Genomic DNA, 26,033 nt, shown 5'->3' on the forward strand with positions numbered 1-26,033 from the left:
TTACTGATCTGTCTAATCACAGAGTTTTAAACTGTTTCTACCTCGTATCACATGACTCCAGTTCAGGTCAGGTAATGAAACCCAAGTAAGGTCCATTCACTGAGGGAAAGCCCTACGATGACAATGAAGTGAACATTTTGCCACAACAATACATGACTTATTCAATATTTATGAAACTATTTCATTCCCCTGCACAAAGTATGAGAAAAAACACATAAGCCTCTTTTTTGTCATGAAAATTTAAAAGTAAGAAGTGAAATTTAAAAACACATCAGCAAGCTACACCATTGCACCGGTGACAGGTTATATGCGTACGCCCAGTTTTCTCTTTTGTCGTTTGAGTTATGTTTGCTAATTACTACAACGTCTTAAAAAAAGAGCTAGGCCTGCTTTATTGAAAATATGTATTTATTACCTGTTCCTCATTTACATCTTCTGAGCAAATTAACTTGCAGCTTCAGGAAAGTAAATAAAAGAGAAATAAATTTGAAGGAACGTAGAGTATTTGTTGATACAGTTCTGAGCAGCTGACCAATCCACAGCCAATGTCGGTTGACACAGTTGAGTTTCTCTCATGCTGAAGGGTCAGTTAACTGTGGATACACGTTTAGGTCCGTCCTGCTGAGTAGATTCAACATATCAGCATGGCCGGATTTGTAATGGCATTTGAAATTAATAACAATGCTGCAAAAATAAAATAGATGTAAATATAGTAATATAGTAACAGTGCAAACTAAGCATATGGACAGGTTGCAGGTTGGGGAATTTCAGCTTCAACCTTGCAGCAGAAAGCTTTGGTTTTCATTGGGTGAGCTCCTGAAATAACACAACATGTTCTGCAAATAAAAACACAGAGTGAGGGCAGGCAGGACTTTGCAGTGATGTACCGTCGCTCTGTGGTGTCTCTAGCTGGTCCTTCTTATTCCCACACTGTGAGTGTCCCTCTAGGTCCCATTTATACAAATCAAGTCTACTGGAGACATCACTGAATCCTCTATTGGCTCAGAAAGAGGAAGAAATAAAGACACATGCAAAGAGAATAAGGGACGGACTGTAATCTAAGAATCTCTTGTCCTGTTCTACTTTGCCATTATATTTATTTTTATACGAGTTAACAGGCTGCCTCTTAGTTCAACGGGTCGCTCTCATCTCTGTGGATGAGCAGTGACTGCCGGTGGTTATGGTTCGATCTGTCTCATGGTCAACACACAACAATGTGTCCCCAAGGGATAAGTGGTGGGAGTTGGGGAGCTGCAGTCTTCATGTTTCCTCACAGGGGTTTAATCTTTCCTCACCCTGCATCCACTGATTGAGTGACCAAGGAGTGACCAAGCAGAAAAATCTGCATGACACGTCATCTTTTCACGTCCCTACAGGTTCACTCTCTCTCTCTTCCTGGCTCTGCCTACTATAGCCACACATCATCCACTGTCAGTATTTAATATTACAACAGTCAGAATACAAAAATAGTTGTGCCCTCAATCCTTGATTCTTCATTATTGTCATTACTATCTCAGGATTTGAAGATTACTGATATCTTATTCACCTTCATTACTTTAATATTATTTAACTTCCCTCGCTATCCGAACACAGGCAAGGTGGGGGGGTCAACACATTTTAAAATGAAACATTCGGTGACGACTTCATTCTTAACGATGTTAACTGTTCACTGAGCTTTTTGTATCCTTATCTCTGCAGAGTTGGTCATCGAGCGCTTCTGTATCTCACCATATAATCATAACATTCCTTGTTTGGGAATGTTAGTTGTGAGTCACGAATTGCAATGTCTGATTGGGTGTAGTCAGCTTATGAAAGGAACCATGCTGGTGAAGTATAAATAAAGTAGGTTATTGACGTGTGACTAAGTAGAACAGCAACTCCCCAACCTGATATTTAATTGTCTCCCATTGCCATCTCCACCGACAGAAAATACTGCACACATAGTCACTTAGTGTGGTCCTGAGGAAGAGAGAGGGTGAGCTGAAGAGGTACGATGAGTTTAAACAGTCAAACTCTGACTGGCAGTGGACAGGATTGTACCAGAAATGGCAGCAGCAGCAGCAGCAGCAGCAGAGCCCCCATGGAAAATGAGAGTATGATTTTGAAGCCCTCCACCCCCACCAGGAAACCTATACCAGTGAGTATCTCTCCTTACGCAGCATCCATTTAGGTTCTGTGAGTTTCCCGTCTTCATCAAGTGTTGACAGCAAAACAATGCACATCACATGAAATACAAGTTATTAATTAAAAACTTTCTGTCATCACTTTTGATTTAGGTTAAAACTAAATTGATTAACAGTCAAATGTAAGTTCAGGCAACAAACTAGAATTTGCTGTCAGCCGTACTGGTGTGGGCCTGCACTATGTCTTCCAGGGGAAAGTATATCATACCACTGTCACTGCTCTTCAGCTCACTCGTTTGTTAGCAAGTTTGGCATTGTCAATAAAGCCTTTATTAAATGATCCCTGTCTGAAAGAGCCTGTCAGAGTCTGCACATCAGCAAGAGTTTCCTCATTATTCTTTTGCTGCTGAGAGTGAATAAGGAACTGTCTGCGCAGGTGGGAAAAGATACAACTCTGAACCCAATTTCAAAACATCAACTCTTCAAACCCAATCCTCTGTGTGTGTGTGAAGCGTTAGGCAAGGCTGCATGAAACTAAACTTTTTTTTTAACCTGTCATCCTCCAGCCCAAGCCGGAGAACGCCATCACCATCGCTGTGTCGTCTCAAGTCCTCTTCAACATGGAGAAGGAGCAGCAGATCTACGAACAGCAAGGCATGGAGGGTTACATCAAGTATCAAGGGGAGCATGAAACGGAGCCTTTCAGCCCCGGACCTGCCTTCTCCTTTGTCAAGGTCAGAGACAACGAGTGGAACGAGGAGGAGAGACATTCACAAGCACTCACCAGCACACACACACACACACACACACACACACACACACACACACACACACACACACACACACACACACACACACACACACACACACGCACGCACACACACGCACGCACACACATGCGCACACACACACGCACACACACACACACACACATGCACACACACACGCACACACACACACACACACACACACACACACACACACACACACACACACACACTATATCAAACCCAATGCAGAGGGATTACTTGGTGTCTCTTTTATGTGCTGGGTCTTGTATCTGTAGGCGGTGGATGACTAATAAGCTTTAAACATGAACCCACTCTAACACACCTCCACCCTCTCTGCAGTGAAACAGTCTTTTTCTTCTTTTCTTCTTTTCTTCTTTCTTTCTTTCTTTTTCTTTCTTTTCTTCTTTTTCTTTTTCTTCTTATATATTATAGATTCATACAGACACACACATATGCATATATATATATAACTTCAATCTGTGTTTGGTTGTGTTCCCAGGCTCTGGAGGCTGTAAACACTCAACTGAGGGAGCTTTACCCTGACAGTGAGGAGCTGTTTGATGTTGTGCTTATGACCAACAACCATGCAGACGTTGGCCTGAGACTCATCAATACCATCAATCATCACCGTGAGTTACCAATACATATTTAAAAAAGTAGGGATACTTAGAGTGGCTATTTTACGGCTGTAAGATAGCTGTACTGTGGCGGTAATATGGCTGTAATATAGGTGTATTGTGGCTGCAGTATGGCTCTGATATAACTATGTTGTGGCTGTAAGCTATAGTGTTTCTGTATCATAGTTGTAATATGGCTGAGGTAGGGCTGTAATATCATGGCTGTAGTGTGGCTCGCTCATGGCTTTAGTATGGAGGTAATATGGCTGTGGTGTGGCTGTATCATGGCTGTTATATGGCAGTAATGTGGCTGCATTGAGCATATTTTTTATACAGTCACTGGCCTCAATCACTAACGTCTCTATTTCTCCATATAAGGACATCCATTTTTCATGAAGCGAGCGGTGCAAAGAAAAGAGAAATAGAAGTTATAAGAGTGAAAAATATCTCTCAGCAGAAATTGAAACAATTGTGTCGGAGGTGGAAGCATGTATGTGTATGCATGGTCTGAAGAAGCACTAAATTTGTTCGTACTCTGCGAACAAATTTAGGTAAGAACAAACTGATGAATCACAGATTTGTGCGTTAAATGTTCGTACGCACGATTTAAGCACAGATCTGTGCGTAGGCACTGTTTGTGAATAAGGGCCCAATGTCTTCTCATATAATACTTGAAACAAAAACAAATTGCATCGTCAAATTATTTCCTGAATGGATTGTTTTAGTGGATGATCCTCCTTATCTATATTAATAGTGTGATGGAAATCTGAAAATACAAGAGGTTGGAACACCAAATTTGTCTTTGTGTATTTTAATAGGGGCTTTCTGCAGAAAGGATCAACACAGAGAGTCACAGGGATCTCAGAGGAAGATGCAGAACAGTCAAATGCAAGGATCTTATATAGGAGAACTAAGGCTGTTTGCCTGAGCCAGTCCAGACTGGTTCTGTAGGCACAGTTTGAGACAGGAATTAAAACAGGAATAAATTATTTGCATACATTTCCATTAGGTTCTTGAACAGTCAATAAGTAATAGAAAGGTCATACAGGTATATAGAAAGTTCATATAGGTTTCAGGTCACAAACACTTCAGGTCATAAAAGTCTTACACATGTGTGCAAAGAGTTACTCTTCAACTACAAAATAGGTTTCAACCACACTTAGTTATTTTCCACTACACTAAGTTATTTTTCCACTACAATAGCCAAACAGTTGATGTTTTAAACCGAAACAAGTTGCCCTTATTACTGATCTGTCTAATCACAGAGTTTTAAACTGTTTCTACCTCGTATCACATGACTCCAGTTCAGGTCAGGTAATGAAACCCAAGTAAGGTCCATTCACTGAGGGAAAGCCCTACGATGACAATGAAGTGAACATTTTGCCACAACAATACATGACTTATTCAATATTTATGAAACTATTTCATTCCCCTGCACAAAGTATGAGAAAAAACACATAAGCCTCTTTTTTGTCATGAAAATTTAAAAGTAAGAAGTGAAATTTAAAAACACATCAGCAAGCTACACCATTGCACCGGTGACAGGTTATATGCGTACGCCCAGTTTTCTCTTTTGTCGTTTGAGTTATGTTTGCTAATTACTACAACGTCTTAAAAAAAGAGCTAGGCCTGCTTTATTGAAAATATGTATTTATTACCTGTTACTCATTTACATCTTCTGAGCAAATTAACTTGCAGCTTCAGGAAAGTAAATAAAAGAGAAATAAATTTGAAGGAACGTAGAGTATTTGTTGATACAGTTCTGAGCAGCTGACCAATCCACAGCCAATGTCGGTTGACACAGTTGAGTTTCTCTCATGCTGAAGGGTCAGTTAACTGTGGATACATGTTTAGGTCCGTCCTGCTGAGTAGATTCAACATATCAGCATGGCCGGATTTGTAATGGCATTTGAAATTAATAACAATGCTGCAAAAATAAAATAGATGTAAATATAGTAATATAGTAACAGTGCAAACTAAGCATATGGACAGGTTGCAGGTTGGGGAATTTCAGCTTCAACCTTGCAGCAGAAAGCTCTGGTTTTCATTGGGTGAGCTCCTGAAATAACACAACATGTTCTGCAAATAAAAACACAGAGTGAGGGCAGGCAGGACTTTGCAGTGATGTACCGTCGCTCTGTGGTGTCTCTAGCTGGTCCTTCTTATTCCCACACTGTGAGTGTCCCTCTAGGTCCCATTTATACAAATCAAGTCTACTGGAGACATCACTGAATCCTCTATTGGCTCAGAAAGAGGAAGAAATAAAGACACATGCAAAGAGAATAAGGGACGGACTGTAATCTAAGAATCTCTTGTCCTGTTCTACTTTGCCATTATATTTATTTTTGTACGTGTTAACAGGCTGCCTCTTAGTTCAACGGGTCGCTCTCATCTCTGTGGATGAGCAGTGACTGCCGGTGGTTATCTGTCTCATAGTCAACACACAGCAATGTGTTGCAGTCTTCATGGTTCCTCACAGGGGTTTAATATTTTCTCAGCCTGCATCCACTGATTGAGTGAATAAGGAGTGACCAAGGAGTGACCATGCAGAACAATCTGCATGACACGTCATCTTTTCACGTCCCTCCAGGTTCTCTCTTCCTGGCTCTGCCTACTATAGCCACACATCATCCACTGTCAGTATTTAATATTACAACAGTCAGAATACAAAAATTGTTGTGCCCTCAATCCTTGATTCTTCATTATTGTCATTACTATCTCAGGATTTGAAGATTACCGATATCTTATTCACCTTAATTAATTTAATATTATTTAACTTTCCTCGCTATCCGAATACAGGCAAGGTGGGGAGGTCAACACATTTTAAAATGAAACATTCGGTGACGACTTAATTCTTAACGGCGTTAACTGTTCACTGAGCTTTTTGTATCCTTATCTCTGCAGAGTTGGTCATCGAGCGCTTCTGTATGAAGTATGGAAACAGCCCCGTGGGCCACTTGATGGCCCACCACACCAACCTGTACCTGTCGTCTGACCCAGGCAAGGTTCGAGAAGCTCTGGGTGAAGGTCAGTACAAAAGGAGCTATGTGTCATTGAGAAGCTTTAATAATAGATAATGATAATCTAATAATAGGTAGTCTTTGTCATCAGCACCTAAATTCGACAGGTTAGATTTATGGATGTGTGTCCATGTGTGTGTGATGCTCTGAATGAACCAGGTATAGCGGCAGCCACCATGTTCACCCCGGAGAAGATGACGGAAGTGTCGGAGACTCAGCTGCGAGTCGCCTTCGACGGTGATGGAGTCCTCTTCTCTGATGAGTCAGAGCGTGTTTTCAAGGCCCATGGACTGGACAAGTACCTTGAACATGAGAAGGCCCACGAGAACGAGCCTATGAACCATGTACAGTAAACACGTAGTGACAACTGTAACACTGCTAATAGAAATGTAGTTCATCAATTTAAGGACAGTCCTGTGCTTGTGACCCTTTTTTATGCCACGAATATGCACACAGACGAAATCTCTGTGGTAACATGTTGACGTCTCTACGACAAAGTGCAACAGAAAAGAAACGAGGTGTCAGAGCTAATAACATCTTAATTTGGATGTAAAACTGCAATTAAGACATCTGAACTGTAATTTATTATTAACCGCCAATTGCAGAGGAATGCCATGTCCACATATAACCATATTAAGTACAGATTCAATAAAATATGAATATGACATCTGTAGAAACTGTGGACTAACTGCACTCCCTCCTTCCATCCTCCTGCAGGGGCCACTGAAGGGTTTCCTCGAGGCTTTAGGAAAACTGCAGAAGAAATTTGATCTCAATGGCCAGCGCATGGACTGCCCCATCCGGACATACCTGGTGACGTCTCGCGGTGCCGGCAGCGACGGTAACCGAGTCCTAAATACACTGCGCTCATGGGGCCTGGAGATCGACGAGCCTGTCTTTCTGGCAGGGTCGCCCAAGGGCCCCATGCTGGAGAAGATCAGGCCACATATTTTCTTTGATGACCTAATGAATCATGTGAAGGGGGCTGCGGAAATGGGGACGGTGGCATGCCACGTGCCCTACGGGAAAGCTAACGAGATTTAGCAAGAAAGGAGTGATGGGCAAAGAGACGTCTTCAGAGTAGCCCGGACATCACGGTGGTGACAGACAAGGAGCTTGAGGGGACATTTCATTTTGGCGTTCATTGCTCTACCAAATAACACAGAGTCATAGATACAAGTTCCTTAAATATGCCTGATCAAGTTCCATGAATTATTCTCTGGGAAAAAGGTCAACATTTGGAAAAACGCTGTATTACACAATGTTAAAGAAAGTGAAAAAAATTATTCCTGGATCTGCTGTAATCCTGTGTTCAGCAAAAATCAAACAAACAAACAAACGGACAGGGGTGAAAACAAAACCTCCTTGTGGAGGCAATAAAGTATGCTTAAAACCAAACAGAACCAATAGGTACTTAAAAGAAAACCTGCACATTCTCAACAATATTTGCTTAGATTCTAGATCTGGAAGAAACATCAGGTGACTTCTTTTATTATTTAATGTACTCATATCACATATTTTTTACCCACATTTGCCCACATTAAGTATAATCATCTGAAAGTCCAACTCTATTGAAATAAAGAATCCTTCAAATCGAAGAGAACTAAACAGATATGTAGAAGAAAATCTATAAGAGTGAGTCTGAATGGAGCGTGACCTGTTCTACACAGCTGCACTGAAGACATACACTCAGTCATTTCACGCAGAATCTTTATGAATATTTCTAGAGTTTTATCCCTTCACTGCTCATCTGGGTGTTTTAACATTTTTTTTTAAAACTGGTGCCTTTTTCCTATAGTTGTTTGACGCTATTTTTCTTGTCAGCCTTGCACATGTTGGTAAATGGGCCTGTTTCATCAATGTATATGAATGTATTTTAAGATTGCAAATGGAGAAGATTAGTAAAACATTTATTTTTTATTTCCTCTTGTGCAAGAAAATAAAGTTTTAACATATTTAGTAATATTGTTATCAGCCATGTGCAATTTCCAATTATGCTCCTTGTCCCTGAATTGCCCAGAGTTCAGTGTGTCCCTTGTTGTTGCATGCTGTATGTCTGTTTTAATATTGTCATTCAGCTTTGCAATCAAGCTTTTCTGTTTCAAGATTAAAGTAAAAGTGTCCGTATGCGAAAAGCACAGCTTCCGGCATTTTTTCCTCCATAAACAGACTGGTTTATATTCATTTGGTTGCAGAACTTGAAAAGTGTCACCTTCTTTACTCTCAATCAAGAAATGAAAAGCAAGATCTGATGGTTTAAAAACGCAGTAGTAAGTTTTGCTTTTCAAGTCAGTGAACTCTGAACTCTCAAAAGACTAGAAAAGTATGGATACTGACAGTAGTTTTACTTCCACTTCACACTAGGGGGAGACAGAGACCAACAGGCACTCAAGCAAACAGCTGATGGCACTTTTACATCACAAAAGGCCAAGAAAATTATGAACTTTGTAACAGTGCTATAATTTTTGTGCACTGATATGTTTAATGGTCATCGTAGTATTCCTCACTTGTGATTTTTAAAAGTCTATATTAAAAATAGCTGTATGATCAATTCAAATATAATTTAAGCTTTCAAAGTTGGTCACCCAATCAGACAATGCAATACATGACACACAACCAACATTGCCGAACAAGGAATGTTACGATTATATGGTGAGAATTTAAGGATAAGGGGCCTTCTCTTCTATTTATTATCTAACTCCTACGTCTCATTCTTATTGTTTGAAAATTAGTTTTTCTATAGGGTTGTCATTTCGTTAGAACCCTGAAATAAAAGTGTCACAGATGAGAAACCAGTAAAATGATTATAAAATGATAAAAATAGATGGTAAGATCAGAACTAGGAGAAAGCCCTCCTATAAAAATGCGTCTTAAAGAGAGATTTAAAAGAGGATAAGGAGTTTGACTCACAGATGTCCTCAGAGTGGGAGCCCTGACAGAAAAGACCCAGCTGCCTTTGGTCCTCAGCCGTGACTTTGGAATGGTGAGCAGGCCTTTGATTTAACATCTTAACTGATGATAACAGGAGTAAATATAAGACATGTTTAAAAGTTTAGTTGTGACTGCAGTCAGGACAAACGTTTCTCTTTGTCAATGAAGAAAAGAATGTTTTGGCCCTGAAGGTTGTGGCACCTCCAATAAATATTTACAGTTCAGTGTGTAGAATTTAGTGACATCTAGTGGTGAAGTTTCATTTTGCAGCTGAATACCCCTCACATCACCCTCCTCTTCCAAACATGAAAGAAAACCTGTGGTAGCCTTCAGTTGTCATAAAAACTCAAAAGGTGTTTAGTTTGTCTAGTCTGGGCTACTGTGAAAAAATTGGCGGCCTCCGTAAAGAGGACCCACTCCCGATGTAAATATAAAAGGCTCATTCGGGGGTAAAGAAAACAACAATTGGTACAATTTAGATGAAACACACTGGTGAGAACATCACTAGGATCACTTTATATTCAGTTTCTGCCAGTAGATCCCTTTCACCTAGATCTTACACACTGGACCTTGAACAAATATATTAAAGTTATTGTACACAAGTGCCTAAATACAATATTACAGTACATATTCATGTTTATAAATCACAACAGTGTTATGATACACTGGTAGGTTAATAGATACTTCAACTAAAAAGGACAATAAACCAGTCAACTCTTTAAAATGTGTTTTAACTCGGTTGCTTTTATTTTCAGAGATGTAAGATTCAAACAATGAAACATCATGTCAGGTAACTGCAAACCAGACAACTTTCCAAACATTTCAGAACATAAACATGCTGCTTCATCACGTGCTTCATTAGATTAACAGGATAACCAATTGTTGATTATTCAGAAAAAGAGGCTTTCCAACCACCCCCAGCTGCTCCATCATTGGCAGCTTCACTTTTTGCCCTTTGACGCACCAGACGCACCTACAGTGACACACACACATTGGATGATCAGTACATTTTATCAAGCTACATAGAAAGCAATACCAATACTATCACAGATGTTAAGTGGATTAGAAAAGGTGAAAACAGTGCAAGAAACACTTAAGATATAAAAGTTCCACCCAAGGACACAGTTCAAACCAAAATGAACCATCTACTCTTTACCTTTTGATTGACAAGCAGACACCAGACTTCCGGCTCCCACTCTACCTCCGCTAGCCACTGCAGAAGCCGACATCATTTTAGCAGCCGTGGAGCCTGCTGCAATTCCACCTGAGGTGAAACCTGCGGCCCCCAGAGCTTTAGGGGTGCTACCCTGAGCCCCTGCTGAACACAACAGATATGAAGCCTTCATTATTATTGTTATTATGATTGTTGCTATTGTTTTTGTTTTTATTGTTATTATTGTTATTTCATGTCTATTAATGTCTTACCTGCTCCAACTGCTGCACTTGTCACTGAAACACAAGAATAAAATTGCATCTTATTACAGCTAAGCTTTACAGACTTGTATTACATGCTTTTATTAATAAGGTGAAACATGATGCTACATATAGGTGTTTATTTCTAAAAGAATGCTTCAGTATAGTCAGAGGAAGAGTGGTACTCACCAGGGTCCATGGTTTTTCTTTGCTCTCCTCTCTGCTGTGTTTTTCCTCTGTTGTGAGCAGCCTCAAGCTGGACTGGTATTTATTCACTTCATGAAGGTTTCCTCAGAAACGATACTGTGGCACAATCTGACCAAAGGGCAGTGACAGATAGTCATGTCATCTCTACTGGACTGCTGAGGAAAATGAAACTGATGAAATCCATCCAACCGCAAACAAAGGTATGGAAAATTAATCTGCAGTTCTATTATTTTCATTTCAAAACAAACAATGGCAGAACAAATGTTACTTAAACAAAGGAAGGACGGTTTTCATAAAAGCACCAGTGTACAATTAACTTATAGCTTGTCTGATTGTAATGAAGGAATTCATTTAAACATAACTGGGCTGTATCGATGATATTTTGGCAGATACTTTGCTCTTTAAATCATGATGCTTACATTTTTACATTTAAACAAAATTTGTTATTCTTTCCCAGACGATCAAACAAACAAGCCAACAGGGTGAAAACAAAACCTCCTCGTAAGAGGTAAAAATTATCATTAAAATCAAACAGAACTGAGAGATGAAATCTGCATTTTCTCAACAATATTAGCTTAGATGCCAGGTTTCAGATCAGGAGGAAACATCTAGTGACTCTGGACTATTTTTGATAAAGAGTGAGTCTGAATGGAGCCTGACCTGTGCTACGGCTGCACTGAAGACATGCACTCAGTCATTTCACGCAGAATCTCCATGAGGCTTCTACGGTTTTATCACTTCACTGCTCATCTGTGTACTTTAAAAACTGGAGCCTTTTTCTCATTGTAGTTTGACTTCATTTTTCTTGTCAGCCTTGTACGTTGTTGGTGAATGTGACTGTTTTACATGAATGTATTTAAAGATTGCAGATGAAAAATATAGTTGCTGTTCTAGTTAGTCACATGTCTATCACCTACTTCATTTATCCTTCACCAGCATTGTTACTCTCATCAACTGATTCCATCCAAGTAGTCCAGAACGCAGTAGCCCGGTTCATCACCAGAACCATTTCCATAGAACACATCAGCCCTGTCCTCCAACTACACTGACTCCCTATCAAACATCACATTGAGTACAGGATTCTCCTTCTACCTTGAGGCTCTCCATAGCTTCTGCACCTCTCAGACCTTCTTCTTCCATACATACCTACCCGTATCTCCGATCTTCCTTCTGTCCACTTATTCTCTATGGGGTCTAGAGCCTTGAGCTATGCAGCCCTCGTTTCTGGAACTCTTCATCTTTGACAATGACTTTGTCCCCAACTTCAAATCCCCTCAAACACTCCATTTTAGACTTGTTTATTTTTGTGAAAATGCCTGTATGACATTTTGTTATTAATATTGTTTATTTCATAATATTTTTCCATTAATAACAATAATATTTTTATTATACGGCACCTTTAAAACACAGTAATAAGGTGCTTTACTAGTTAGAAATAGGGCAGACAATAGGAAAGTTAAAAAGCAATTTGAAAATCACAAAGCATTAGAGCACAGATGCAGAAATAAAAAGTGTCATAGATGAGAAACCAGTAAAATGATTATAAAATGATGAAAATAGATGGTAAGATCAGAACTTGGAGAAATCCCTCCTAAAATGTGTCTTAAAGAGAGATTAAAAGAGGATAAGGAGTTTGACAGACAAATGTCCTCAGAGTGGGAGCCCTGACAGAAAGTCCCAGCTGCCTTGGTCCTCAGCCGGACTTTGGAATGGTGAGCAGGCCTTTGATTTAACATCTTAACTGATGATAACAGGTGTAAATATATGACATGTTTTAGAGTTTAGTTGTGACTGCAATCAGGACAAACTTTTCTCTATGTCACTGGCACCTCAGTAAATATTAACAGTTCAGTGTGTAGAATTAGTGACATCTAGTGGTGAAATCTCATGTTGCAGCTGAATACCCTTCACATCACCCTCCTCTTCCAAATATGAAAGAGAACCTGTGGTAACCTTCATTTGTCAAAAAACTCAAAAGGTGTTTAGTTTGTGCAGTCTGGGCTTCTGTAAACATGGCGGCCTCCGTAAGAGGACCCACTCGATGTAAATATAAAGGCTCTTCGGTAAAGAAAACAACAATTGGTACAATTTAGATGAAACACACTGGTGAGAACATCACTGGATCACTTTATATTCAGTTTCTGCCAGTAGATCCCTTTCACCTAGATCTTACACACTGACCTTTAACAAATATATTAAAGTTATTGCACAAGTGCCTAAATACAATATTACAGTACATATTCATGTTTATAAATCACAACAGTGTTATGATACACTGGTAGGTTAATAGATACTTCAACTAAAAAGGACAATAAACCAGTCAACTCTTTAAAATGTGTTTTAACTCGGTTGCTTTTATTTTCAGAGATGTAAGATTCAAACAATGAAACATCATGTCAGGTAACTGCAAACCAGACAACTTTCCAAACATTTCAGAACATAAACATGCTGCTTCATCACGTGCTTCATTAGATTAACAGGATAACCAATTGTTGATTATTCAGAAAAGAGGCTTTCAACCACCCCTAGCTGCTCCATCATTGGCAGCTTCACTTTTGCCCTTTGACGCACCAGACGCACCTACAGTGACACACACACATTGATGATCAGTACATTTTATCAAGCTACATAGAAAGCAATACCAATACTATCACAGATGTTAAGTGGATTAGAAAAGTGAAAACAGTGCAAGAAACACTTAAGATATAAAGTTCCACCCAAGGACACAGTTCAAACCAAAATGAACCATCTACTCTTTACCTTTGATTGACAAGCAGACACCAGACCTCGGCTCCACTCTACCTCCGCTAGCCACTGCAGAAGCCGACATCATTTTAGCAGCCGGGAGCCTGCTGCAATTCCACCTGAGGTGAAACCTGCGCCCCCAAGCTTTGGGGTGCTACCTGAGCCCTGCTGAACACAACAGATATGAAGCCTTCATTATTATTGTTATTATGATTGTTGCTATTGTTTTTGTTTTTATTGTTATTATTGTTATTTCATGTCTATTAATGTCTTACCTGCTCCAACTGCTGCACTTGTCACTGAAACACAAGAATAAAATTGCATCTTATTACAGCTAAGCTTTACAGACTTGTATTACATGCTTTTATTAATAAGGTGAAACATGATGCTACATATAGGTGTTTATTTCTAAAAGAATGCTTCAGTATAGTCAGAGGAAGAGTGGTACTCACCAGGGTCCATGGTTTTTCTTTGCTCTCCTCTCTGCTGTGTTTTTCCTCTGTTGTGAGCAGCCTCAAGCTGGACTGGTATTTATTCACTTCATGAAGGTTTCCTCAGAAACGATACTGTGGTACAATCTGACCAAAGGGCAGTGACAGATAGTCATGTCATCTCTACTGGACTGCTGAGGAAAATGAAACTGATGAAATCCATCCAACCGCAAACAAAGGTATGGAAAATTAATCTGCAGTTCTATTATTTTCATTTCAAAACAAACAATGGCAGAACAAATGTTACTTAAACAAAGGAAGGACGGTTTTCATAAAAGCACCAGTGTACAATTAACTTATAGCTTGTCTGATTGTAATGAAGGAATTCATTTAAACATAACTGGGCTGTATCGATGATATTTTGGCAGATACTTTGCTCTTTAAATCATGATGCTTACATTTTTACATTTAAACAAAATTTGTTATTCTTTCCCAGACGATCAAACAAACAAGCCAACAGGGGTGAAAACAAAACCTCCTTGTAAGAGGTAAAAAATTATCATTAAAATCAAACAGAACTGAGAGATGAAATCTGCATTTTCTCAACAATATTAGCTTAGATGCCAGGTTTCAGATCAGGAGGAAACATCTAGTGACTCTGGACTATTTTTGATAAAGAGTGAGTCTGAATGGAGCCTGACCTGTGCTACACGGCTGCACTGAAGACATGCACTCAGTCATTTCACGCAGAATCTCCATGAGGCTTCTACGGTTTTATCACTTCACTGCTCATCTGTGTACTTTAAAAACTGGAGCCTTTTTCTCATTGTAGTTTGACTTCATTTTTCTTGTCAGCCTTGTACGTTGTTGGTGAATGTGACTGTTTTACATGAATGTATTTAAAGATTGCAGATGAAAAATATAGTTGCTGTTCTAGTTAGTCACATGTCTATCACCTACTTCATTTATCCTTCACCAGCATTGTTACTCTCATCAACTGATTCCATCCAAGTAGTCCAGAACGCAGTAGCCCGGTTCATCACCAGAACCATTTCCATAGAACACATCAGCCCTGTCCTCCAACTACACTGACTCCCTATCAAACATCACATTGAGTACAGGATTCTCCTTCTTACCTTGAGGCTCTCCATAGCTTCTGCACCTCTCAGACCTTCTTCTTCCATACATACCTACCCGTACTCTCCGATCTTCCTTCTGTCCACTTATTCTCTATGGGGTCTAGAGCCTTGAGCTATGCAGCCCTCGTTTCTGGAACTCTCTTCATCTTTGACAATGACTTTGTCCCCAACTTCAAATCCGCCTCAAACCACTCCATTTTAGACTTGTTTATTTTTGTGAAAATGCCCTGTATGGCATTTTGTTATTAATATTGTTTATTTCATAATATTTTTCCATTAATAACAATAATATTTTTTATTATACGGCACCTTTTAAAACACAGTAATAAGGTGCTTTACTAGTTAGAAATAGGGCAGACAATAGGAAACGTTAAAAGCAATTTGAAAATCACAAAGCATTAGAGCACAGATGCAGAAATAAAAAGTGTCATAGATGAGAAACCAGTAAAATGATTATAAAATGATGAAAATAGATGGTAAGATCAGAACTTGGAGAAATCCCTCCTATAAAAATGTGTCTTAAAGAGATTTAAAAGAGGATAAGGAGTTTGACAGACAAATGTCCTCAGAGTGGGAGCCCGACAGAAAAGTCCCAGCTGCCTTTGGTCCTCAGCGGACTTTGGAATGGTGAGCAGGCCTTTGATTTAACATCTTAACTGATGATAACAGGTGTAAATATATGACATGTTTTAGAGTTTAGTTGTGACTGCAATCAGGACAAACTTTTCTCTATGTCACTGGCACCTCCAGTAAATATTAACAGTTCAGTGTGTAGAATTAGTGACATCTAGTGGTGAAATCTCATGTTGCAGCTGAATACCCTTCACATCACCCTCCTCTTCCAAATATGAAAGAGAACCTGTGGTAACCTTCATTTGTCATAAAAACTCAAAAGGTGTTTAGTTTGTGCAGTCTGGGCTTCTGTGAAAAACATGGCGGCCTCCGTAAAGAGGACCCACTCCCGATGTAAATATAAAAGGCTCATTCGGGGGTAAAGAAAACAACAATTGGTACAATTTAGATGAAACACACTGGTGAGAACATCACTAGGATCACTTTATATTCAGTTTCTGCCAGTAGATCCCTTTCACCTAGATCTTACACACTGGACCTTTAACAAATATATTAAAGTTATTGTACACAAGTGCCTAAATACAATATTACAGTACATATTCATGTTTATAAATCACAACAGTGTTATGATACACTGGTAGGTAAATAGATACTTCAACTAAAAAGGACAATGAACCAGTCAACTCTTTCAAATGTGTTTTAACTCGGTTGCTTTTATTTTCAGAGATGTAAGATTCAAACAATGAAACATCATGTCAGGTAACTGCAAACCAGACAACTTTCCAAACATTTCAGAACATAAACATGCTGCTTCATCACTTGCTTCATTAGATTAACAGGATAACCAATTGTTGATTATTCAGAAAAGAGGCTTTCCAACCACCCTAGCTGCTCCATCATTGGCAGCTTCACTTTTGCCCTTTGACGCACCAGACGCACCTACAGTGACACACACATTGGATGATCAGTACATTTTATCAAGCTACATAGAAAGCAATACCAATACTATCACAGATGTTAAGTGGATTAGAAAAGGTGAAAACAGTGCAAGAAACACTTAAGATATAAAGTTCCACCCAAGGACACAGTTCAAACCAAAATGAACCATCTACTCTTTACCTTTTGATTGACAAGCAGACACCAGACTTCGGCTCCCACTCTACCTCCGCTAGCCACTGCAGAAGCCGACATCATTTTAGCAGCCGTGGAGCCTGCTGCAATTCCACCTGAGGTGAAACCTGCGGCCCCCAGAGCTTTAGGGGTGCTACCCTGAGCCCCTGCTGAACACAACAGATATGAAGCCTTCATTATTATTGTTATTATGATTGTTGCTATTGTTTTTGTTTTTATTGTTATTATTGTTATTTCATGTCTATTAATGTCTTACCTGCTCCAACTGCTGCACTTGTCACTGAAACACAAGAATAAAATTGCATCTTATTACAGCTAAGCTTTACAGACTTGTATTACATGCTTTTATTAATAAGGTGAAACATGATGCTACATATAGGTGTTTATTTCTAAAAGAATGCTTCAGTATAGTGTTAAGACTAAAATCTATGTTTTCCTTTGAATATTTGTTAAGACTAAAATCTATGTTTTCCTTTGAATATTTGTTAAGACTAAAATCTATGTTTTCCTTTGAATATTGTTAAGACTAAAATCTATGTTTTTCTTTGAATATGTGTCTGTGAAGATGGCAATGAAACTGAACTCTAAACAAGTGCAGTATGTTGGACAGGGGTGGGGCAGGGGCAGTTTGGGCTGAATATGTGGGAAAATGTGCGGCCTTTAGATAGTGACTGATAGTAGCCGTTGCTGGCTGGTTTTAATCTTGAAGTTGATTGTTGTGTGTGGGTGTGTGTGTCACATCGCAGTTCAGTCTTGCACCTGTCTGATAATGCCTGTTTGAGAAGACTGTACATCTGTGGCATACAATACACTGTACTTTAACTTGTTCTCATACCTAACTTACTATATTACAGCATAAACTCCATTAGCTTTATTTCAAAAATCACACATAGATGAATGCACTGTTTTCTTAAAAAACTGTGACATACCCTTAGAAAGAATTCAAGCAGCTGCCACTAGGGTCTGAAGGACAGATAGGAAAGGCGTTGTTTTGTCTAGAAAATGCGCATGCCATACTGAAAGCTCACAAGCTGTCAGCCGATTCAAGGCTTGTTTTAAAACACCAAACCAAACACTGTCAGAATGTGAAGATTTGTCCCAGCTACTGTCAAAGGAGGGACGAAACTGGGAGCGGCTCCTCATCATTGGCGAATTCCAGTGCCTTGAGGCTGGGACCAGCCTGTGCACTAGCCACGTGACTCCCTCCTGCTGAAGTTCTACCTATTATTATAAATATTGCACCCACCGTCCGCTCGGGGCGACTCTTGACTTCCCTGGCGGTATTAGGCGGCTTGCGGGTTGTACGTTGAGTGCCCATAGCTATGTAGTAGCTGTTCATTGCTTCTAAATAAATACTTTTTTGAACCAGACCGACTCTACCATCTCTACCTAAGGAAAAAAGAACACGACAACTTTTGGTGACCCCGACGTGATCCTGTAGGGAACTTTTGACCAGAAAGGCCGGAACCCAAAGTCGAGGCCATCCGATCGATTCTCTACATACTCACAAGGCGCCAACCTAAAGGTAAGCAGAAACCTGTTAAAACAAATTCTGCATTAGTTATATAGGCATTGATATAGATTGTGAGTGTGCGGAGAGGAGAAAAGGAGGTAAACTATACCGTTCTGTGTTTTATGGAAGCAATGAGGGGCTATGTAAAATAAACAGAGGTCTGGGACCCTGTGAAAGGTCAGGGACCTTGTGTGGGGTCCGGGACCCTGTCTTGGCTCAGAAGAAACAAGATCAAAAGCGAGGTCTAGGACCTGCGCGGGACGGGCGCCACACCCTGTGACGCACGAACCCTTAAAACTAATTCAGATTGGAGAAAAGACAGACGATTCATGCAATAGATTGCATCCGTGCAACCTAATCTGAGATTAGGGTGTGAACTGGAGGAAGGGGCTACCGGCACTGACGAGTGAGGAGCTTAACTAGCCAGACACACCGTTGCTTGAATCGGGCACAAATTAAAAGATGCTGGGACCATAACGTGTTACGAGGACTGACAGATGAAGTAACTGACTAGAATAAAAAGACTGACAGAGACCAAAAAACTGACAACATAAAAAATATAAGATTTAAGAGGTCTGAATGTGTGGGTATTTATTAAATACTAAACAATAGCGATTTGGAGATTGATTAAAGAACTTAAGGTAACTAATATGTGTGGGTAATGGAACTGATCTGAGTAGTCCTAATATGAACTTCATGTAAAGGAACTATGGTGACACAGCACTAAGTTTGATACAAATGTGAATGAAAGTGTGTGTGTGGAAAACGAGAGAGAACCAAATTAGGAGGAGATAACAAGAGGAAGGTCACCCGGCTGACAGAGACAGAATAAATAACGAAATAAGAAAAATAGAGCGAGGTCGCCATCTAGTGAAGGATAAAAGAACGTACAACTAGCGGTGTACGCCTGCCACCTGGGGGAGACCAAGGGACATTACAGCTCGGGTTACAACTGGTTTGACAGCATTGGATTGGCTTGTGTTTTTATTTTTTATTTTTTATTTTTATTTTTATTTTTTCCACTAAGAGACAAATGACGACGGGAACTTTTTACAGTTAGAGATACACACCCCTGACATACCAACACGACCAACCCCGACCCACACAGATACACACACATTACAGCAACATGTCACAGCACTAGCATGTCACAACACCTCACTCGTCGTGGGTTGAAGCACTGCCCTTGGCGCTCATGTCAATAAGAAGTTCATCCAATGGTGTCACCCATCTATCCCCACATGAGCTTCTCACAGGACGGCCCATGCCAGGGCCTCCTCAAGACCCTGGTTATGGACCCGGGTTGGATGTACGTCAGGAGAAATTGACTGACTACATGAAAGCTTTAACTAATCTTACTGAAGTTTTGTCTGCAAAGGTCCAGGCCGCTGCTGGATATTCTGACGAGACCCCCACGGAGACTCCTGTTCCAGTAAGACCGGGTGATTGGGTGAGGGTCAAAGTTCACAAGAGAAAGTGCCCGACCCTAGGTGGACAGGACCTTGGGAGGTAACAGAGTGTACCTCACATGCGATCCGAGTAAAAGGAAAAACAGGAGCAATTTGGCACCACCTCACACATTGTGTACCCACTGACCCACCTTCTCGGTCTTTACGAGAAGTAGCCACTGATTTGGCCGACTCCTCCTCAAAATCTTAAAGTAATACGTTGACCACAAAAGGAGGGTCTATCTGTATGTCTTGTCTTTATTATTTCCAAATATAAGCTTGTATACTCTACTTTAAACTCAGCTACGCACCTCTGAGTTCCATATGAGCAAAGAGAAACACGCAGATAATGTGAATGACGATGGAGATAGCAGGACTTCACCCTTCACTTTTCCTACCTGAGACAAATCCCTACTGCTTTCCATGATTTCGGTTACAAGTGTGATTTCTAGTAATCAGGCAGTGAATTCTTATAATTCTAATAAATGTGTTTCTGTTGCTCTAACTCCATAGATAATTAAGACAGGACTGTTGACTTTTTTGTGACAAATTCTATATAATACTTTGTAATGAATTCAGATATTTAATTCCCAGTTTAACTTTATGTTTGAGCACATCTTTTGTTTAATCAATTTTAGTGCTCCTATTTGATAAGATTATTAAACTGTTCTTATCCCAAGGTTGTGAAGGTAAAAAGTTCAGTTAGTAATTGTCTCAACAATTTCTAATTGTACAATATGAATGTTTTGTATTTTAACAATTCAATTAGAGAAGCAGGTTACTGAGCTGGTAACATATATCCTGTGTCAAATATTTTTATGTATTCAAGAGCAATTTTCGTTAATGGGACTAGAGAGTCCATCTTATCTGGTATTTTAGTTGGAGTTGTTTATTTTCTTTATGTTTTTTATTGTTTTATTAGATGTTTGTTTTATTTGTTTTCTTTATGTTTTATTCAAACAAGGATATTTTAATATTTCAAAATTCAAATTCAAATGTCAGACTGAATAATGTTCATTGCTCTTTGAAAAGGTGAACTTGCATGATTATGTTATAATATAATTTTTCCTAAAAAGGTTTTAGAGTTATGACAATATATAATCCAACTAAATTTGCTATCGAGACCGCCAACCATAATATTTTTATAGTGCACAAAATTAGAGGGTTCCTTGCACTGTTACACAGATCCAAGCAAAATTGGTACTGTGAAATGATATATCCTTAACTGAATAGAGATCGAATTTGGAGTGAAGAAGCAATTTCCACACAGAAATTCTTTATTTATTTAATTTTCTTTGTTTTTAGAATTGGAAGATAAAGACTACTTAAGAATTTTACTTGAGATTTTCACCCTTAGATATAATATGTGCTGACATTTTGCAAGTAAATTTTGTATCTGATGTTGTGATAATTTTATGATCACAAGGGAGGAATGTAAGGGAAACATTTTACCATTATACCACACTAAATATTATCTCTGCTTATGCATACTATTTCTGCTTGTGTAAACTGCCAAATTGACATCAGAGCCACAAATCTGAGACTGTGCTCGTCTCCCCCAACAAGACCTCGAAGAGGCCTTCAGCATGTGTCTGTGTCTTATCTCCTGGGATTTTAATATTCACTCAGTCCACACACGTAGTTCTCACAACACATAGTTCACACACACACACACACACTCACACAGTTCAACTCTTCACACACACACACATCTCTTCATTGCATCTACATAAAAAGCATACGCCTGCAACTGTTGCTTTGTCATTACAAATGCAGTGTGCTCCCCAAGGGAATGAATGTGATAAAATGGCCAATGAATGTGAACGAACAGATAAATCTGCACAGAAAAAGTTTTCTTTGTATCCTACAGTGCCTCAGTGTGTCAGAGTGGACCACGATCTCGACTGTGCCCCTCTTCAGAGACCTGAAGTGGCTTCAGCCCCAGCCGTTCACCTCCGCCCTGTATTCCTCCACGAACAGAACAGCAGACACCTGCTACAGGTGTGGAAAGAGGGGACATTGGGCGAGGGAGTGTCCGGAGGAACGAGGTGCAGCTGCTCAGGCAGATTTGAGGAGGGGGGGGGGCCAGGAGAGAGCGGTGGATACTCTGATTCATTCGACGCCTGAGATACATGGTATCGCACCCACACCACACACACATTGATATTAGAAGCAATCACATGCTTAGAAATGAAAAATTACTTTTCTGCATTGTACATCACATGTTCATATGGTTCCTGATATCATATATAAAAAACAATGGTTTAGAGATGAATGCAAAATGATAAACCTTTGATAACACGTTTTGTGGAACACAGGCCCCAAAAGTTACACCCACAGATACAATGCACAAACCCCCTTAGGACAGCTCCAAAGAAACATCACCATCACCCGGAGGATCACGTCTGCCGGCTCCCCCGACAATAGTCTCTTAAAGACTCTTAAACATCTCCACTATAACAAATTGACTAAAAAAGCCGCACCAACAAGTCCTTATTATTTTGTTTTAGGAGTAGACATGACAGGAGCTGACCCAATGGGCATCGTTAGGATAAACGTCCGTTCCTCCTCCCCTAGAACTCAGCCTTCCCCTTCCCTGTCTGATGACTCTACGAGCTCTCCCCTGAATCCACCTCACCACTACCATCCCCACCCAGCTCCCCTGCGGTACAATATTACAACGCCAGTACCATTGAAGATGTGGTAGAAATAGAGACTGGATACACTGATGAAAACATATGGCTAAAATGGGTCCACTTTACCGCCCGTTCCCAAAACCTCACTAATTGTATAGTCTACAGTCAGCCCCGGCCCCCTACTGATAGACTCGGATCGACCCGGTTTTGATTGCATGTATGGCTTACACATGGAAGCCAGTCCCGCCAACTGTTCTACTCTCAGTCATCTCTTTCCCCCGGCGCCAAACAACACGCTGCCCCCTATATTTACTCCAGTAAAGGGAAATTACACGTGTCTGACTAAAAAAGGTAACTCATCTCACAGAGAGATGGGTTCGATACCGTCCTCCTGGTGTTCTAGAAACATCAATGTTACCAACTGGCACACCGCCACACAGCTGGAGTGGGCCCGCAGTGACCTCTTCTGGTACTGTGGAGGAAAACGCTTGAGGAACCGCCTTCCTTCAAACTGGAAGGTTTCCTGCACACTTGTTCAATTGGCCATGCCCTTGACTACCCTCTCTCCCCGCCCAGAAACACCCACTAGCACCCGTCGACGAAGAACAACGCATTTTGACTTAAAGAGGGACTCACCCACATACATAGACACCATAGGGTTTCCTCGGGTGTTCCAGACCAATATAAATTAGTGGATCAAATTGCAGCGGGATTTGTGTCTATCTGGATATGGGTAACTCCCAACAAAAACGTGGATCGCATTAACTACGTCCATTTCAATTTCCAACGCCTCACCAACCTTACTCGAGACGCCATAACAGGCCTATCCGAACAGCTCGCCCCTACGTCCCTTATGGTCACACAGAACCGAATGGCCCTAGACCTCCTACTGGCAGAAAAGGGTGGGGTGTGCACTATGATAGGGAGTTCTTGTTGTACATTTATCCCAACAATACCGCCCCTGATGGCTCGGTGACCAGGGCCCTCTCCGCCTTACGCACCATGGCACAGGACATGGCCGCAGACTCTGGAATTAACAACCCCCTACATAATTGGATGAACACTGCATTCAGCAAATGGAAAGGGCTGATTGCATCCTGCCTCCTCTCCCTAGCTATCTTTTCAGCTATCCTAGTCACCTGTGGCTGCTGCTGCATCCCTTGCTTTAGGACCTTGCTAAACCGACTCATCACCATGGCGCTGACCAAGGAAACCATGCCCCCTCCCCCACCCTATCAGTTGCTTTGTTGAGTGGTGATGATGATGATAGTGATGAGTTTGCATTGGATGTGATGGAGGTTGGGGAGTTCGTGGATGATCCCCAGTAAGTTGTTCACACCATGAAATGGTGTGAAAGGAGGGATTTGTTAAGACTAAAATCTATGTTTTCCTTTGAATATTTGTTAAGACTAAAATCTATGTTTTCCTTTGAATATTTGTTAAGACTAAAATCTATGTTTTCCTTTGAATATTGTTAAGACTAAAATCTATGTTTTTCTTTGAATATGTGTCTGTGAAGATGGCAATGAAACTGAACTCTAAACAAGTGCAGTATGTTAGACAGGGGTGGGGGCAGGGGCAGTTTGGGCTGAATATGTGGGAAAATGTGCGGCCTTTAGATAGTGACTGATAGTAGCCGTTGCTGGCTGGTTTTAATCTTGAAGTTGATTGTTGTGTGTGGGTGTGTGTGTCACATCGCAGTTCAGTCTTGCACCTGTCTGATAATGCCTGTTTGAGAAGACTGTACATCTGTGGCATACAATACACTGTACTTTAACTTGTTCTCATACCTAACTTACTATATTACAGCATAAACTCCATTAGCTTTATTTCAAAAATCACACATAGATGAATGCACTGTTTTCTTAAAAAACTGTGACATACCCTTAGAAAGAATTCAAGCAGCTGCCACTAGGGTCTGAAGGACAGATAGGAAAGGCGTTGTTTTGTCTAGAAAATGCGCATGCCATACTGAAAGCTCACAAGCTGTCAGCCGATTCAAGGCTTGTTTTAAAACACCAAACCAAACACTGTCAGAATGTGAAGATTTGTCCCAGCTACTGTCAAAGGAGGGACGAAACTGGGAGCGGCTCCTCATCATTGGCGAATTCCAGTGCCTTGAGGCTGGGACCAGCCTGTGCACTAGCCACGTGACTCCCCCTCCTGCTGAAGTTCTACCTATTATTATAAATATTGCACCCACCGTCCGCTCGGGGCGACTCTTGACTTCCCTGGCGGTATTAGGCGGCTTGCGGGTTGTACGTTGAGTGCCCATAGCTATGTAGTAGCTGTTCATTGCTTCTAAATAAATACTTTTTTGAACCAGACCGACTCTACCATCTCTACCTAAGGAAAAAAGAACACGACAATAGTCAGAGGAAGAGTGGTACTCACCAGGGTCCATGGTTTTTCTTTGCTCTCCTCTCTGCTGTGTTTTTCCTCTGTTGTGAGCAGCCTCAAGCTGGACTGGTATTTATTCACTTCATGAAGGTTTCCTCAGAAACGATACTGTGGTACAATCTGACCAAAGGGCAGTGACAGATAGTCATGTCATCTCTACTGGACTGCTGAGGAAAATGAAACTGATGAAATCCATCCAACCGCAAACAAAGGTATGGAAAATTAATCTGCAGTTCTATTATTTTCATTTCAAAACAAACAATGGCAGAACAAATGTTACTTAAACAAAGGAAGGACGGTTTTCATAAAAGCACCAGTGTACAATTAACTTATAGCTTGTCTGATTGTAATGAAGGAATTCATTTAAACATAACTGGGCTGTATCGATGATATTTTGGCAGATACTTTGCTCTTTAAATCATGATGCTTACATTTTTACATTTAAACAAAATTTGTTATTCTTTCCCAGACGATCAAACAAACAAGCCAACAGGGGTGAAAACAAAACCTCCTTGTAAGAGGTAAAAAATTATCATTAAAATCAAACAGAACTGAGAGATGAAATCTGCATTTTCTCAACAATATTAGCTTAGATGCCAGGTTTCAGATCAGGAGGAAACATCTAGTGACTCTGGACTATTTTTGATAAAGAGTGAGTCTGAATGGAGCCTGACCTGTGCTACACGGCTGCACTGAAGACATGCACTCAGTCATTTCACGCAGAATCTCCATGAGGCTTCTACGGTTTTATCACTTCACTGCTCATCTGTGTACTTTAAAAACTGGAGCCTTTTTCTCATTGTAGTTTGACTTCATTTTTCTTGTCAGCCTTGTACGTTGTTGGTGAATGTGACTGTTTTACATGAATGTATTTAAAGATTGCAGATGAAAAATATAGTTGCTGTTCTAGTTAGT

The 26,033-nt window shown here is 40.3% G+C and overlaps 1 protein-coding gene, 1 long non-coding RNA gene and 1 pseudogene across 7 annotated transcripts; 1 reads left to right on the forward strand and 2 right to left on the reverse strand.

Moving 5' to 3' along the window:
- Nucleotides 1–1,981: 1,981 nt before the first annotated feature.
- LOC118117068 lies at nucleotides 1,982–8,687 on the forward strand (annotated as a pseudogene).
- A 1,519-nt stretch (nucleotides 8,688–10,206) lies between these two features.
- Nucleotides 10,207–14,377, reverse strand: LOC118116574 (interferon alpha-inducible protein 27-like protein 2). Of its 6 annotated transcripts, none has more exons than XM_047341681.1 (4): nucleotides 14,300–14,377; nucleotides 10,908–10,931; nucleotides 10,639–10,800; nucleotides 10,207–10,455 (listed from the first exon to the last, which is right to left on the reverse strand). In XM_047341681.1, the coding sequence occupies exons 1-4, from the start codon at nucleotides 14,307–14,309 to the stop codon at nucleotides 10,424–10,426; spliced, it is 228 nt and encodes a 75-aa protein (XP_047197637.1). In that variant the 5' UTR covers nucleotides 14,310–14,377; the 3' UTR covers nucleotides 10,207–10,423. The 6 variants fall into 6 exon arrangements, with proteins under 6 accessions (XP_047197637.1, XP_047197638.1, XP_047197639.1 ...); XM_047341682.1 differs by lacking the exon at nucleotides 10,908–10,931 and adding an exon at nucleotides 14,123–14,146 and having other exon boundaries at nucleotides 14,300–14,358; XM_047341683.1 differs by having other exon boundaries at nucleotides 10,639–10,797; nucleotides 14,300–14,335.
- Nucleotides 14,378–16,896: 2,519 nt separating this feature from the next.
- Nucleotides 16,897–25,248, reverse strand: LOC118117079. The gene is made up of 4 exons (XR_007032989.1): nucleotides 25,113–25,248; nucleotides 17,378–17,401; nucleotides 17,110–17,270; nucleotides 16,897–16,929 (listed from the first exon to the last, which is right to left on the reverse strand). It is a non-coding gene; the product is annotated as an uncharacterized LOC118117079 (long non-coding RNA).
- Between the last annotated feature and the right edge of the window lie 785 nt (nucleotides 25,249–26,033).

Source organism: Hippoglossus stenolepis, chromosome 10, assembly GCF_022539355.2.
Source record: "Hippoglossus stenolepis isolate QCI-W04-F060 chromosome 10, HSTE1.2, whole genome shotgun sequence".
Classification (NCBI taxonomy): Eukaryota; Metazoa; Chordata; class Actinopteri; order Pleuronectiformes; family Pleuronectidae; genus Hippoglossus; species Hippoglossus stenolepis.